Genomic DNA, 14,801 nt, shown 5'->3' on the forward strand with positions numbered 1-14,801 from the left:
CATAATATATGCTATTTATTACCTTTCTATGACATATGTAATCTACCTTAGCAATAAAGAATACAGAATATATAGATACTCAATATTTTACCGATTTCTACTTTTCGTTTATTGTTCTTTAATCACTAACCTTGGCTGTAATCGAATCATCCATAGTGAGTGGGTCAGAGACACCATATTGGTTCTCCGCTCGAACCCTGAATGTGTATTTCTTGTTGGGTTCCAGACCCATCACATTGTAGTGGCAGTTTCGGACAAATGATGAAATCTTGCTCCATACCTGAGAAGTAGGAGAAATACTTCAGTATTTCAGAATAGTAACTAGAGTCAAATTATATTTTTTCTTTAAAAATATAGTTACAATTCTACAAAACTGATTATTGTTAATATCAGCGAGTATTTCATATCGAATACTTACTCCACTGCCGTCCATCTTTTCGACCACATAATTTGTGATTGGTGAGCCGCCATCATCGAGCGGTGGTTTCCATGACAATGTGCATGTGTCTGGTGTAATGTCGTATGCGTCCAATGGTCCCACTGGTGGGGATGGTTTGTCCACTACCAAAACCTGTAAGAATAGTATTAAATTAACGTTTGAATAATTTGCACATGGTAGATATCTTTGGGGAAAATATGTCTCATTGAAGCCTTAATAATGTCTATTTTACAACAGTCAAGATTTATTTTTACTATTAGATCCATATTCATGTAAATTACATCACTATGGTCGTAATAGGAAAAAAGAGTGCACCCCCTGACATAAGTATTAGACAAACATAATAATACCATACATTTTATTACACTTCATTTGAATTTTAGGTGTGACAATACATGTTAGTACGGTGCAGATATTTATTAATCTATAATGTTTATAGACATTATAATGTTAGCATGTAAGTTAAATAATGTATTGCCAAAGTTTATGTCCAATTATGTCTGTCATATGTAACTTACCCTGCAAGTAGCGCTGTCGGAACCTTCGCTGTTGACCAGCTGTATCGTGTAGGAACCGGTATCTGAACGCTTAGCGCTCGAGTTTAGGAATACTGTGTCCACATCGGAGGTAACGAAACGAATACGACTGTCTGGGAAAACTTCCTCGTTGTTCACCACCCATGAGACCTAAAAACGTAATCTGGTTTTAAACGAGTTTCTTTATCATTGTAGTATGAATTCCAAAGTTCAAAAGTAACTAAAATAAAAATCTATTACGCAGATTATGGCTTCTACTATTAAGTTGGTGCCAGACATGGATAGAAGAGTTCATTGGCTTATAAAATCGTGATCTCTGGTATACATTTTAATTTTATTTAACGTATTTAACGTTCAAATATAGAGAAGAGAAGTTCGCGCAACATACGAAAAGAAAGACATAGATCTGCAAATATTTGATCTAAACTTAAAAGTGGCTTTTAAGTTTAGATCTAACTAAAATAAAAATCTATTACGCGGATTATGGCTTCTACTATTAAGCTGGTGCCAGAAGAGTTCATTGGCTTATAAAATCGTGATCTCTGGTATACATTTTAATTTTATTTAACGTATTTAACGTTCAAATATAGAGAAGAGAAGTTCGCGCAACATACGAAAAGAAGACATAGATCTGCAAATATGTGATCTAAACTTAAAAGCCACGTCAGGCGCTAGGATTACATAGAATTCTAGTTATTCCAATTCATGAAGTTACAATGTATAACATGAAAGTTAAAATTGAAGCACTAACCTTCGGCCTTGGGTTGCCAGTGAAAGGCACAGTGATTTTGATCTCCTCGCCAGCGATGACAGTGATGTCGCGAAGGCTGAGGTCACTGGTGATGCGCGGTGAGTTAGGTGGCGCGCACGCACGGATAGCATCCGAGCTCTGCGACCAAGGTCCCTGGCCTGCAGCGTTAATAGCCGCCACGCGGAACTCATATTCGTGGTTTTCAATCAACCCTGTAACTTTATAAGTGGTGTCTGGAATGTGTGCATGAGAAGCTTTAGTCCATTTATCTTCTGTTATCAATCTCTTCTCGACTACGTAACCAGTGATAGGAGAACCGCCATCATGACGCGGCTTCGTCCAAGTAATTGTAATAGACGATTCGGTAGTTTCGATAGACCGTGGAACACCTGGTGGGCCAGGAGGATCGAATGGATGTCTCGCTTTGATTGGCTCTGTTGTCTGCACTGGGTCAGATTGACCGTACTGGTTCTCTGCCATAACTCTAAACTCGTAATCCCTTCCGACGCTTAAGTTTTTAACTCGCAAGAATGGAGTGGTCACATAACCAGACACCTTGGTCCAGTTGCCAGTACGAGCTTCGCGTTTTTCAACTACATAGTTTGTAATTTCACCGCCGCCGTTGTCCTTTGGCGGATTCCAGTATAATGTCAGCGCTTCGCCTTCGAATTCATCAGCGCGTAGGTTCTCTGGTTTGCCAGGTCTATCGAGAACACGGACGTTAATTGTCGCCGTATCGTAGCCAGATGGATTACGTAACTGTAAACGATATTGTCCACCATCGGTGCGCTTAGCGTCCTTGACGACAAGCGACGCGGAATCTGGTGTAATCTTTTGGAATATTCTAGGATCTTTTTCTACATCAAGCAGGTTATCATCAGCAAACCATGATGCTGTGGGTTGAGGGAAACCAGTGTACGGTACGTGGATAGAGAAGTCCTCTCCAGCTCGTACTGTGATGTCTCTGACTCCACCAAGATCCATACAAGGCTTGTTAGGCTGTTCAGCGATAGTGATATCTGATGTTGGTTTACTTGGATCCGACCTACCAACGTCGTTGACAGCGATAACTCTGAACTGATATTCAGCACCTTCCTTGAGCTTTGGTACTGTGTGTACAAGACCCGGAATGGGAACATCATTGACGTCTTTCCAATCTTTATCACCCTTTCCTTTCTGTTGAATGATGTATCCCTTGATTTTAGATCCACCGTCATTCTTTGGTGGTCTCCATGATAATGTAACTGAATCTTTTGTGACTCTATCGGGCTTAGGTGCTTCAGGTGCGCTTGGCTTAAGACGCTGTGTTTCTGCTGTGATAGGTTCAGTAGGCTTGCTGGGTTTGCCAGGGCCAGCTTCATTGACAGCAATTACGCGGAACTCATAACGGTTGCCTTCACGGAGATCCGGAACTGTGTAACAGGTATTTGGCGTTGGATAGTTGTTGACTTTCACCCAGTCGCCGCCACGTTCTCTCTTCTCAACGTAATATCCAGTAATAGGCTTGCCACCACAGTTTGCTGGTGGCTGCCATTCGAGAGAGCAGTTGTTTGCACTGTATCCAGTGATCTTTGGTGTATCTGGCGCATCTGGCGGGTCGAATGGTGATTTCGCAATCGTAGGCTTGCTTTCTAATGGTTCTGAGACGCCATACAAGTTTTCAGCGCGTACTCTAAACACGTATTTCTTACCTTCGGTCAAATTCTTAACGGTAAACGAGCACTTCGGACAAAAACCAGCGACAGTTCGCCAGTCATTAACTCCGAATTCTGCTACTTCTACAACATAACCGGTAATTTCGCTGCCGCCATCGTCTGTAGGTGGATGCCAAGTGAGACTAATTGCATCATGTGTGACTGGAGTACATAGAAGAGGTCCTTTCGGTGGGCCAGGTTTATCGACAACAATGACTTCAATGTCAGCAGAATCTTTGCCATACTCATTACTGGCAGTAACAGTATATTTGCCAGCATCATCTCTAGTAGATTTCTCGATACTGAATTTGGTTTCATCCATCTTCGTTTCTGTCGATATTCTGTTAGACGCTGGTAGAGGTATTGTTCCTTTAGACCAAGTAACAGTAGGTGTTGGAGCACCAGTAATTGGAATGTTAATGTTTATTGGTTCACCAGCACGGACCTTAATCTTACGACCAATCAGGTGGTCTAATGACAGTTTTGGTTTTTCTTTCATTGGTCTAGCAATGAATACATTTGATGGATCTGATGGTTGACCAGGGCCGGCAGCGTTGACAGCTGATACTCTGTATTCGTATTGGTGTCCATCCTGTACCCTATCATCGTTGTATTCACTTGATCTAACCGGTTCCTTGTTCAATTTAACCCATCGGCCCGTAGCCTTATCTCTTCTTTCAACGTCATATCCAAGAATATTAGACCCACCGTTAGATATTGGCGACGACCATTTAATTTTAATATGGTCCTTATCAGCAGATACTAGCTCTGGTTTACCTGGTTTACCAGGTACTGTGTATTGATTCTTTGCCACGACTGGTTTGTCAGTTACCAATGGTTCAGATCGACCCTGCAAGTTTTCAGCAAAGACTCTGAACTCGTATTGTGTACCTTCTTGAAGTCTGGGCACAGTTGCGTGGTTATACTTAGGGTTGATATATGTAACAGCTGGTACCCAGCCGCCTCCATGTGTAAGATCTCTCTTTTCAATAACGTAGGCAGTAAGTTCACTACCACCATTATCTTTAGGAGGTTTCCATGACAAAGTTACCGACTGTGCAGTGATCTCCTCGTATGCAAATGGAGCTTGTGGTGGTCCAGGCACATCCAATACGATAAGGTCGAAGCTGCCCTCATCAGAGCCAGAATCGTTCTTTAATAATAAATGGTATTTGCCAGCATCTGACCGTTTGCAGTTCACAGTGTGTATGATAGTGTGATGTCCAACAGATGTGACTGTTGTTCTCTCATTTGTAGCAACTGGTTTACCATCGTTAGTCCATTTAACTTCAGGAGTCGGCTCGCCAATAAAGTTAACATCCAAGTGGAAAATGAGACCAGCCTTGATGCGAATCTCTTTAAGTGGCGTAATAATCTTTGGCGCCACAAATCTGTCTTTGGCGGTGATAATATCAGAAGGCTCACTAGGCTCAGATTGTCCAGCTTGATTAACAGCTATTACACGGAATTCATAATCTTGGCCTTCAATTAGATCTGGTACTGTCGCTTTATTCTTGTTAGGCGGTACATGAACAGCGTTCACCCAGTATGGGCTGCCCTTTTCTTTCTTCTGGACAATGTAACCAGTGATAGGAGATCCTCCATCAGATTTAGGTGTTGTCCATTGTAAGTCCACATGGTCTTTGCTCCAGTCTGTAGCTTCAGGTTTACCAGGTGCTGATGGTTCATCGAATTCGTTCTTTGCAACAATAGCGCGGTCTAATTCCAATGGTTCAGATTGACCAATTGCGTTCACGGCACTGACTCTGAACAAATATTCTTTCATATGTATTAATCTGGTTACTTGGTGTGATAGGAATGTGCTCATACCAGCATCAGACCACGTGCCACGACTTAAGTCCATTTTTTCAATAACATAATGTAAGATAGGTGATCCGCCATCATCGAGAGGAATCTTCCACGAAAGCGAGCAGGAGTCTTTAGTGACATCAGAAACTGCAAGGGGCTTCTCAGGTCTTGATGGTTTATCAAGTACGGTAACTTGAGCGGTTCCTGAACAAATTCCGAGATCGTTTTTCAGGGTCAGTTTGTAAACGCCTCCGTCAGCGCGGACGGAGAATGGAATGTCTAGGATGACCCTATTATGCAAAATTTGAATATCGATACGATCTGACGGATGAACGACTTTACCATTGATTTGCCATTCAACAGTTGGCTTTGGTGATGCTTCGATAGGTATCTCATATTGTATCCTCTGTCCTGCTTTAACAGTCTTATCAGCAAGAAGCATCTTGTCGAAGTGCGGCGCGCAATAACGTGCCTTTGCAACTTGTGGCGTGGAAGCGTCGCTCGGTTCACCATTTCCAGCTTTATTAACTGCGATAACTCTAAATTCATACTCCTCTCCTTCTTGTAAACCAGGAACAGTAGCTGTCGTCTGGTTCCCTGGTACTGTTGCAGCAACTTCCCATGGTCCATATTTCTTCTTTGCTTCGATAATATAACCTGTGACTGGGGAACCGCCGTCTTTTTTAGGCGGTACCCATTCCAAGTCCATGTGATCCTTGTCCCAGTCCTTGACAACTGGAGTGCCGGGTTTGTCTGGTGTTCCGTAGGGATCTTTGGCGGTAACGGGTTCGTGTCCGACAAGGGGTTGAGACTCTCCTTGTTTGTTGACAGCGCGGACACGGAAGTTGTAATCGTGGCCTTCAATAAGATGATCTATCCTAATACTGCAGGCTTGTACATCACCCGCTGGTACCCAACGCATGTTCTCTTGGTCCATTTTTTCAACAACATAATGAGTAATTTCACTGCCACCATCATCTTTAGGTGGCCTCCAGCGAAGTGTACAGCCGGACTTGGTGATATCATCAGCTCGGAGTGGCCCTTCGGGTGGTAGTGGTACATCGAGAACGAGCACCTTAACAGTCGCTGTGTCTGTTCCGTTGATATTCTTGGCTTTAAGCGTGTAAGTTCCCGAATCAGCTCTCTTAGCATCGACAACGCGGAACTTAGTGGAATGAGTGTCGTTAACCAATTTAATCCTGTCAGTATTGATGACAATATTATCTCCATGCTGCCACTCCTTAGTTGGCGTCGGCTCACCGGCGACGGGGACATCGAGCTCGAAGTTCTGTCCAGACTTGACCTTAATATCGAACATGAAGTTCCTGTCAATCTTGGGAGGTAGATTCTTGGGTCGCGCCAAGTGGGGCGCTGTGCCATCACTTGGGACTCCAGGTCCGGCCTTATTGACAGCGCGGACTCTGAACTCATACGTATTGCCTTCGATCAGATCAGGTACTTTTCCGGATGTTACATCGCCTTCGATCTGATAACAAAATGTACAATTTGTTAAACTTTCTGTCAAGTAAACTTACTATTATATAAAATTACATATGTCATAAGTCTACATTAAATACTCATATAAAACAGAAAATGCCCACAAAAATACAAACTGTCATACTCCTCAAAACAAACATCCGTTGCACGGGATCGATCCCGAAACACCGAATCAGTCTAGGACTAAGTTCGTAAAAATAAAATCAAACAATTTTTATTTTAATCATATTATTGACTATATTGTCAAGATTTCGAGCTGTTTTTTTGTTTACAATTAATATTTTAGTATAAAGGAGTTTTTAAATAGTGCATTCCTAAATTTTGTATATAAATTGCAATGATTGCAATTTTTACAATTAAAAGTGTTTCAAAATTTACCTGAGCACATTCTTCCCAGTCCGGCGCGAATCTGTCCTTCTTTTCAATAACATATCCCGTAATAGGGGCGCCACCGTCGCTTTCCGGCCGAGTCCATTCCAGTTCCACAAAGTCTTTGTCGAAGTCCTTGATCTTTGGAGTGCCAGGCTTGCCTGCCACGTCGAACGGATTCTTGGCTTCGGTAGCGTGAGGCGTCGTAAGTGGTTCTGACTTGCCTTGTCTGTGGAATGGCCGTGATAATGTAATTAGGAAATTAGTTTAATAGTTAATAATAACAATAACCTAGGACAACTCAAACAGTGCCATCTATGCAGTGCTTGTGTTATTGCTACTAAATAAAAAATCAAATCATTATGTACTTTTATATAGGTATCTATGTATGTATAACATTAAATAAAAGTTCTGTCCATGAACACTATGAAGTTACAATTATTATCTTTTGCAAAAAGTTCAGGTATATAGTGTTGCCATAATTACTGGTTGCCACGGTAGGTGTAAATGTTTACAGAAGTTTATATATATATATATATATTTATTTATAAATATTATATATATCCTTATTCCTATGTATATATCCTTTGGATACCAAAGGATATATAAATATTTATATCTTTTCTCATAACAGACCCATCGGCTTATTCTAAACGATAGTCAAGAACGACAAGTTCTGTCGTAAATGTATTATGAAGGTGATGACTCCGAGCGCACCTGTTGACTGCGCGCACGCGGAACTTGTACTTGTGTCCGGGCTGCAGGCCGTCGACGGCGAGGCTGGTGAGCGGGCCGTCGGTCTCGCCGGCCTGCAGCCAGCGCCCGGTGGCCTCGTCCATGCGCTCCACCACGTACTTGTCGACGGGCTGCCCGCCGTCGTCCGCGGGCGGGTTCCACGACAGCTTAGCGCCGTTCGCGTGCACGTCCGACACCTACATTTAAAAAAAAACTTTACTACAGACGGAGACTCTATTACTTTTCGTTTTAGATAGAGAGCTTTATTTTTCCCGATTCATAATCTTCGTCCAGTGAAACTATCGAGAATCCCTTTTAATCTAAACAAAAATATAAAATAACTTTATTACTATTAAAACTATACATATCACATTGTTCTCTTTCACGCAATAACTACTGAACTGATTTCTATGAAACTTTATAGCTTACACATCAGAATATCATATGGGCTAAAAATTTAATGTATTCTGAAAATCACAAAAGCCATTCAAAAATATCTTTTATAATGCTTAAATTATGTCATTAACTATATGTTTATATACTGTACTGAGTTACAACCTTGAGTGGTCCTCCAGGCGGGCTGGGCACACTGAGAACGATGACTTCCACCTCAGCCACATCCTTGCCGTTGCTGTTCTCGGCGGTGATGGTGTAGCGGCCGCTGTCTGCGCGGGTGGCTGCCTTGCAATTCAGTTTCGTGTTGTAATCCGAATGTTGAACCTTGGTATCACCCCCGGATTTGACCTCCTTTTTGGCGAGGAACCATTTGGTCTCGGGCATTGGTTCACCTGTAACCTGTTTAAGAGATTTTGGTTATTTTCTGTATCTCATATAGCGACTTGCCACCGTTTCGCGTGGATGTAATTATTGTAGGTAATCTCAAGGAGGATTTTTTCCTGAAAGGAAAACCTGAATATGTGTAGTGATGTACCACAGTTTTATAGGGCACATCAATATAATGTATTATAATTAATATTTTTTGTTAAATATCGATGCGATATGTTTACCGGGGCGAACAGCTCGTTACTATAACTATCTTGAGTGTACTAATTTTGAGTGTTACATACGTCGCCAAATGGGGCCCTTAAACCTACACCTAGATCACAAGTCCCGGGAACTGCTCGGAGTTTCGAGTTTCCCTCTCTGTGACACGATGGACTCGGCACCGCACGATTAACCCATGGAATGCTAAGAAATTTTTCTCTCTCTCTTCACTTTCTCATACTGAAGAAACCTTCAGGTTGAAGTCGAAACAATAGTCGCGAAAGACAAAAATAGCCAATACATAAAATTCCGATGCAGAGTATAAAATATAGTATAAATAATTGTAAAATTAACTTTTTAAAATAACAAAATAGTACAAACCTTGACATCGAATCCGAACTTCTGTCCGACCTTGATCTTGATATCAATGAGGTTGGTCCTATCGATCTTGGGAGCGAGATTCCTGGGCTTGGCAATAATCGGATGCGTGCTGTCGCTAGGCTCTCCCGGCCCGGCTTTGTTTACCGCACGCACTCTACGATAACAATGTTATTTTTTTTATCTATTTGGCTTTGACAATCATCATGAATGATGGTAAACTTCAAAATAATATCTTCAGTTATAGATGGGAAAGTATTTCTATTTTATTTCACCTAATGAAATACAGGCGAGTTACATAGTTACCGAGTAGCGGCCGTAAAGTTAAGAAAAACTAAACTCACTATATATTAAAAATGTTTCTGATCGTTGTATGTAAAGTAATAGAAACGATTGAATTCACAGAATTTTATGACCGAAGCGTTTAGCGAGCTGATCTCAGAATTAAATTAACTGATTTAGGTATGCGGTTTACACTAATTTAATTTAAGCTTGACTTAAAATATTGAACATACATAATCTATTCCAATCAGTGAATGATTAAACAAAAAAGTTATATACGAAGTCGCGAGCTCAGCTAGTATTAAATAATTCTGGTCGAAAATGGTACCTGAACTCGTATGTCTGCCCTTCGATGAGATCAGGCACAGTGCACGTAGTTTTGTCTGCTGGCACTTCGAGTGCCTTCTCCCAGTTGCCAAACTTGTCCTTCTTCTCGACGACGTACCCCTCGATGGGGGCGCCGCCGTCGTTGGTGGGTGGGGTCCATTTGAGGTCCACGTGGTCCTTGTCCCAGTCCGTCACGCTTGGTGTACCAGGCGCGCCTATCAATAAAATTGAAAATTAATTATAAGACATCCATGTTTGTGAATTGTACAAAGTCATCTGCCAAACAGCTTGCTTTAAAAGCTATGTTTCGGTAAAAGGGTACGGCAGTGAAAAGTACATGGCATTACCGTCCTTCGGTATGACGACACAAAAAGCGTATCATATGATAATGTAATAAGAGGTGCTTAGTACTATTGATGTATATAGGCGACGGTTGCCACTTACCATGAATCAACGTTGGTCATTGCATATATATATAAAAAATAAAGAGAAATTTTATCTCTATCTTGGAGAGTATTGGTTGGAAAAAGTATTCCTGGTAGTCACGCCCCCATCTTTGAGAAATCGACAAAGAAGCAGAACTCCATCATATGCCTTGATGGAGTTCTGCTTCTTTGCGTAAAGAAAATAATCTTGAAAATAACGTCTCAAACACCACATATGCAGAAGTTGCGATCTAAAGTTAGTAGTAAATAATGTTAAACTGACCAGGCTCGTCGAAGGGATTCTTGGCGACGATGGTGCCTTCAGATATGAGGGGCTCCGACTCGCCTTCCGAATTGACGGCCGCCACACGGAACTTGTACTCCTTGCCCGGAGTCAGGCCGGTCACGTCGCACTCTGTAACATAAATTAAACGATTTCGTTAATCAAACATAGACCTTACTACGATACATTTAACTGTCAATTTTCGGTAACATGATCTTAGCGTGTCTAGAACTCCCCGTAAGTTCTTTACTAAAACGTGTATTTAAAGTAGTACTAGTAGAGTCCTACCAGATTTGAGTGGGCAGGGTGAGAAACACGAGTAGTGAAGGTTTATCCACCTCGTGTCACAGGACAGTATTTTCAGACTAATGTTAGAGATAAAGGAAATGAGAACCATTTGTACCTGGATTTTATATTTATTCAAGGTACCAATAGTCAAAGGGCCATCATTACAGTGATTTGTTTTTACTTAGGTTGGCTGACAATTTCAGCAGGTTTAAAATGCCAGCTATCTTTGCCTTTTGTAACATGTCAATAAATAAATAAAAAAAAACTTAGAGATACTGACTGGGCTCATCAGAACGCGCACAGGGCACCCAGCAACCGGTTTCTGTATCCAGTTTGTCGATTTGGTAGTACTCGATAGGTGCTCCACCGTCGTCCTTTGGACGCTTCCATTTCAATGTCGCTCCTTCTTTGTGTACGTCTGAGATCTGAAATAGAGTTTGAACATATCGATATCAATAATAATAATAATAAAAATAGTATTCCTGGATAATTCCCACGGTGTCATCTAGTCCCAAGCAGAGCTTGTGTTATGGGTATTAGATAACTGATAAATATACTCAGGCACATTTTTTTAAATATATACATAATATGTGATTATATCAGCCTGGATGTATAGACCAGCCTCATATAACAATCACACTCGTGAATACAAATGTTTGTATCGTGCGAGGAATCAAACCCATAAGTATTGACAGTAAGGCTGTGTGCTAAACCTAGTGGTTTAGCACTAGGTTTAGTATCGCCTCACAGTCAATAATTAATAGTAGACCACCGAGGCCGCCAAGTTACGCTAAAAATATTAATTAAAAAATGATAATCAATTTGACTTCCATATACCTGTAGTGGTCCTTCAGGTTTGTTCGGCTTATCAGTGACGACCACATTAATGGTGACGGTATCTCTACCGCTCGAGTTGACGGCAGTGACGGTGTACTCGCCGGTGTCATCGCGTCTGACCGGCCGGACTACCAGCTTCGTGAAGTAATCCGGACTGTCGATGGTGACCGCCTTGGACGGTCGGAGCGGCATGTTTTGGTATCTAGTGATGAAATAGAATTCGTGAACTTCGTGTTGTGTATTTTTCTTTATTTATATCTATCTGTATTTACGACTTAATATCCGTTAAATTGTATCGCCTTATTATATCTGATCAATGCGACGGTTGACTGGTAGAGAATGTAAACAGACAAAAAATCCTCCATATATACAATTTTGTGTGCAAAATAATATTGATTGACATTAGTTGAATATTGTGACAAACTATTATTCTATTATAGTACTTATATGTTATATATTTTTAATGAAAAGAAATTTAAGTATTAGTATTAAAATAATTATGATATCTATTTCAATATTTGTATACCCCTACGGTTTGCTACATGTACTTTTATTATATATTAAGATGCAAAACTGTACCATGTAACAAGCAAATAAATAATAATTGTTATTATTAAATAATTAACACGTACCTCCATTCAACAGCTGGTGCAGGCTCGCCAGTGATAGCAGCCTCCAGCTTGAGAGTGGAGCCAGCGGAGATGGTGACATCGCGCAGGTGTCTTCTGTCGATTTTGGGAGCGAGGAACCGTGGCTTGGCCACAAAGTTCTTGCTGGCATCGGAAGGTTTACTCTGGCCCGCTTTGTTAATTGCGACCACGCGGAACTGGTATTCATTGCCTTCGATCAGCCTATTGGTAAGAAATGAGTTTGTTTTATTAATTTAATGCATGTAAAAGAAAATAAATATAAATATATTTATTTAGCGTATACAAAATAATCATAGAAAACATATAACAAGTAAATAACATTCAACTTATTGTAAACGTAGTTTTACAATTAAGAGTTAATTTATTTATATATTTTTATTGCCAAATGCATTGCTTTCAAGGATAAGATATAGCAGTATATTTACGGTGTATGCAAACATAACACTGTTGTACTTAGGAATGGCAATGCCTGCGAGGCAATACGGGCATTCTGTGATATTTGAACTTCTATTCATATCTGCTGGCAATAGTCATCACTTTTCGTCTTCAATAGACGGAAAGTCAATTCGAAGTCATTAGAAATCGATTTCTGCGTCTCTAGTAGTATTCTCTCTAGTATTTTTGTATAAGCTATAGCCCCGTGTTGCTTGTATATGGCTCTATATCTCCCTATAGCTCCATATAACTCCCTATAAATTGAGATAATTAAACAGTAACGTACCCATTAACTGTAGCAGTAGGTGTAGGAGTATGAGTCTCCACAGCTTTCTCCCACAGTGGACTGTACTTGTCTTTCTTCTCAATGATGTAACCAATGATGGGAGATCCACCGTCTGATATTGGCGGCTCCCACTTGAGATCCACGTGGCTGGCTGACCAGTCGTCTGGCACTGGTGCTGAGGGCGCATCTGGTACCGCTATTATTAAATAGAAAAATAATTAGCCACAAATCTTGTATATTTATTGTTTTAAATTTATAATTTAATATAAACTAGTACAATATATTAACCAACTTAATACAATTAAAATTATAAGTTACCTTATAACATTAGCTATCTGTCTCCATAAAAATTGTCCAGTCGTTTTAAAGATAGCAAGAACAGACATATTTTTTTTATGATAGTGTTTTTTTTTTATGATTTCTCTTTCATATGCATTCAGAGAGAAGCTATTAATTTGAAATTACAGACACTTCAATTTTATTATTTTTTATTTATTTGTATAGATTTGAAAGACAAAACACTTGAACAGTATGGTTTTATAGGAGGTTATACTTTTAACAATAGTAGCATATTTACAGTTCCATAAATACATTAAACGATAAATGCACTCACTGAATGGATCCTTCGCGACGATGGATCCAAATGTCTCCAGCGGCTCCGATTCACCCTCTTTGTTGAGCGCCTTCACTCTGAACTTATATTCATGTCCGGGGATTAACCCATCCACCTAATAAAACAAAATAATATAGTTTATTGTTTAGTAAAACTATTACAAAATTTATAGGATACATAAAATTCTTACAAATGCGAAAATGTATGAAGATAGACAAATGATAAGCAAACATTTGTCTATCTATCGGACAGTCTACTCTTTACTGAGCATAGAGTTCTCTATCTACTCATACATAAGAGAATTTGTAGTATCAATATTTTTTTTTTCTCTTCCAACTAGGGTATATGCTTAACTTCCTAATAATCTACTCTTAAATCCTGGAGATAAAAACACACGCACCTCCATCTCAGGTACATTTCCAAGAGTCTTCCCAACTGGCATCCAGCTGCCAGTCTCAGGGTCGTACTTCTCCACAAGGTACGCCTCGATGGGTTCACCGCCGTCGTCCTTGGGCCGTTTCCAGTTCAGCTTGCATCCGTCTTTGTGGATGTCTGATACTTCTAGTGGACCTTCAGGTTTCTCCGGTTTGGCTGAAAAACGAGAGTTTTAAAAATTAAAAAGATGAAAATGAAAATAGAAATTAAAAAGATGAATTACAATACGAGTGCAAACACCCAGCTGTCAGATTTTAGGAATATTATCTATAGTTTAGGTGAAATTGTCATTGGAAAAAAAATCTGTTTATGTAATTCTTTAGCGATTAACTCACAGCTGCAATTGCGAACTTATAGATTAAACAATTCGTTATCCGATATAAACAAATTGTAATGAACACATGGCGTTTTTTCCCAGTCAACTATAGAGCAGACAGAACTGTACGCGGGCAGTAAATTATTGTCAAATAACTAGTAACTAATTGCAATTTGGTATTTAAGACTTCAAAATTTTGAGAAGAACTTTAAATCGTTATGGTTTAAAGACGCTTTTCATATACTAACATGTGACTATGATTTCCAGTTCGGCTGTGTCCTGGCCGTACTTGTTGACGGCTTGTATCTTGTAGGTGCCGGAGTCCTTGCGACGCGGGCTTGCGTGCTGATACTTGGTCAGATATGGCACATCCACCACTGCATTTAAAATAAAAATAATTAACTAGTGTTCTCGCTGGATTATTAGTATTTT

General features: G+C 40.2%; 1 protein-coding gene across 1 annotated transcript in view; it reads right to left on the bottom strand.

Moving 5' to 3' along the window:
• Window positions 1–14,801, bottom strand: part of LOC131851760 (twitchin) — a 114,991-nt gene that overhangs the window by 27,623 nt on the left and 72,567 nt on the right. Inside the window, exons 88-104 of the mRNA XM_059202307.1 lie at window positions 14,618–14,746; window positions 14,019–14,209; window positions 13,619–13,733; window positions 13,006–13,201; window positions 12,267–12,485; window positions 11,635–11,836; window positions 11,078–11,222; window positions 10,510–10,641; window positions 9,803–10,016; window positions 9,196–9,349; window positions 8,389–8,625; window positions 7,813–8,027; window positions 7,105–7,324; window positions 1,727–6,715; window positions 958–1,125; window positions 419–571; window positions 131–280 (exon numbers count right to left, since the gene is read on the bottom strand). Coding sequence (XP_059058290.1) covers window positions 131–280; window positions 419–571; window positions 958–1,125; window positions 1,727–6,715; window positions 7,105–7,324; window positions 7,813–8,027; window positions 8,389–8,625; window positions 9,196–9,349; window positions 9,803–10,016; window positions 10,510–10,641; window positions 11,078–11,222; window positions 11,635–11,836; window positions 12,267–12,485; window positions 13,006–13,201; window positions 13,619–13,733; window positions 14,019–14,209; window positions 14,618–14,746 — 7,829 coding nt within the window. The remainder of the gene's footprint in view (window positions 1–130; window positions 281–418; window positions 572–957; window positions 1,126–1,726; window positions 6,716–7,104; window positions 7,325–7,812; window positions 8,028–8,388; window positions 8,626–9,195; window positions 9,350–9,802; window positions 10,017–10,509; window positions 10,642–11,077; window positions 11,223–11,634; window positions 11,837–12,266; window positions 12,486–13,005; window positions 13,202–13,618; window positions 13,734–14,018; window positions 14,210–14,617; window positions 14,747–14,801) is intronic.

The sequence above is a fragment of the Achroia grisella genome, unplaced genomic scaffold (genome assembly GCF_030625045.1).
Source record: "Achroia grisella isolate CSIRO2021 unplaced genomic scaffold, CSIRO_AGI_Agris_v1 utg1174, whole genome shotgun sequence".
Taxonomy (NCBI): Eukaryota; Metazoa; Arthropoda; class Insecta; order Lepidoptera; family Pyralidae; genus Achroia; species Achroia grisella.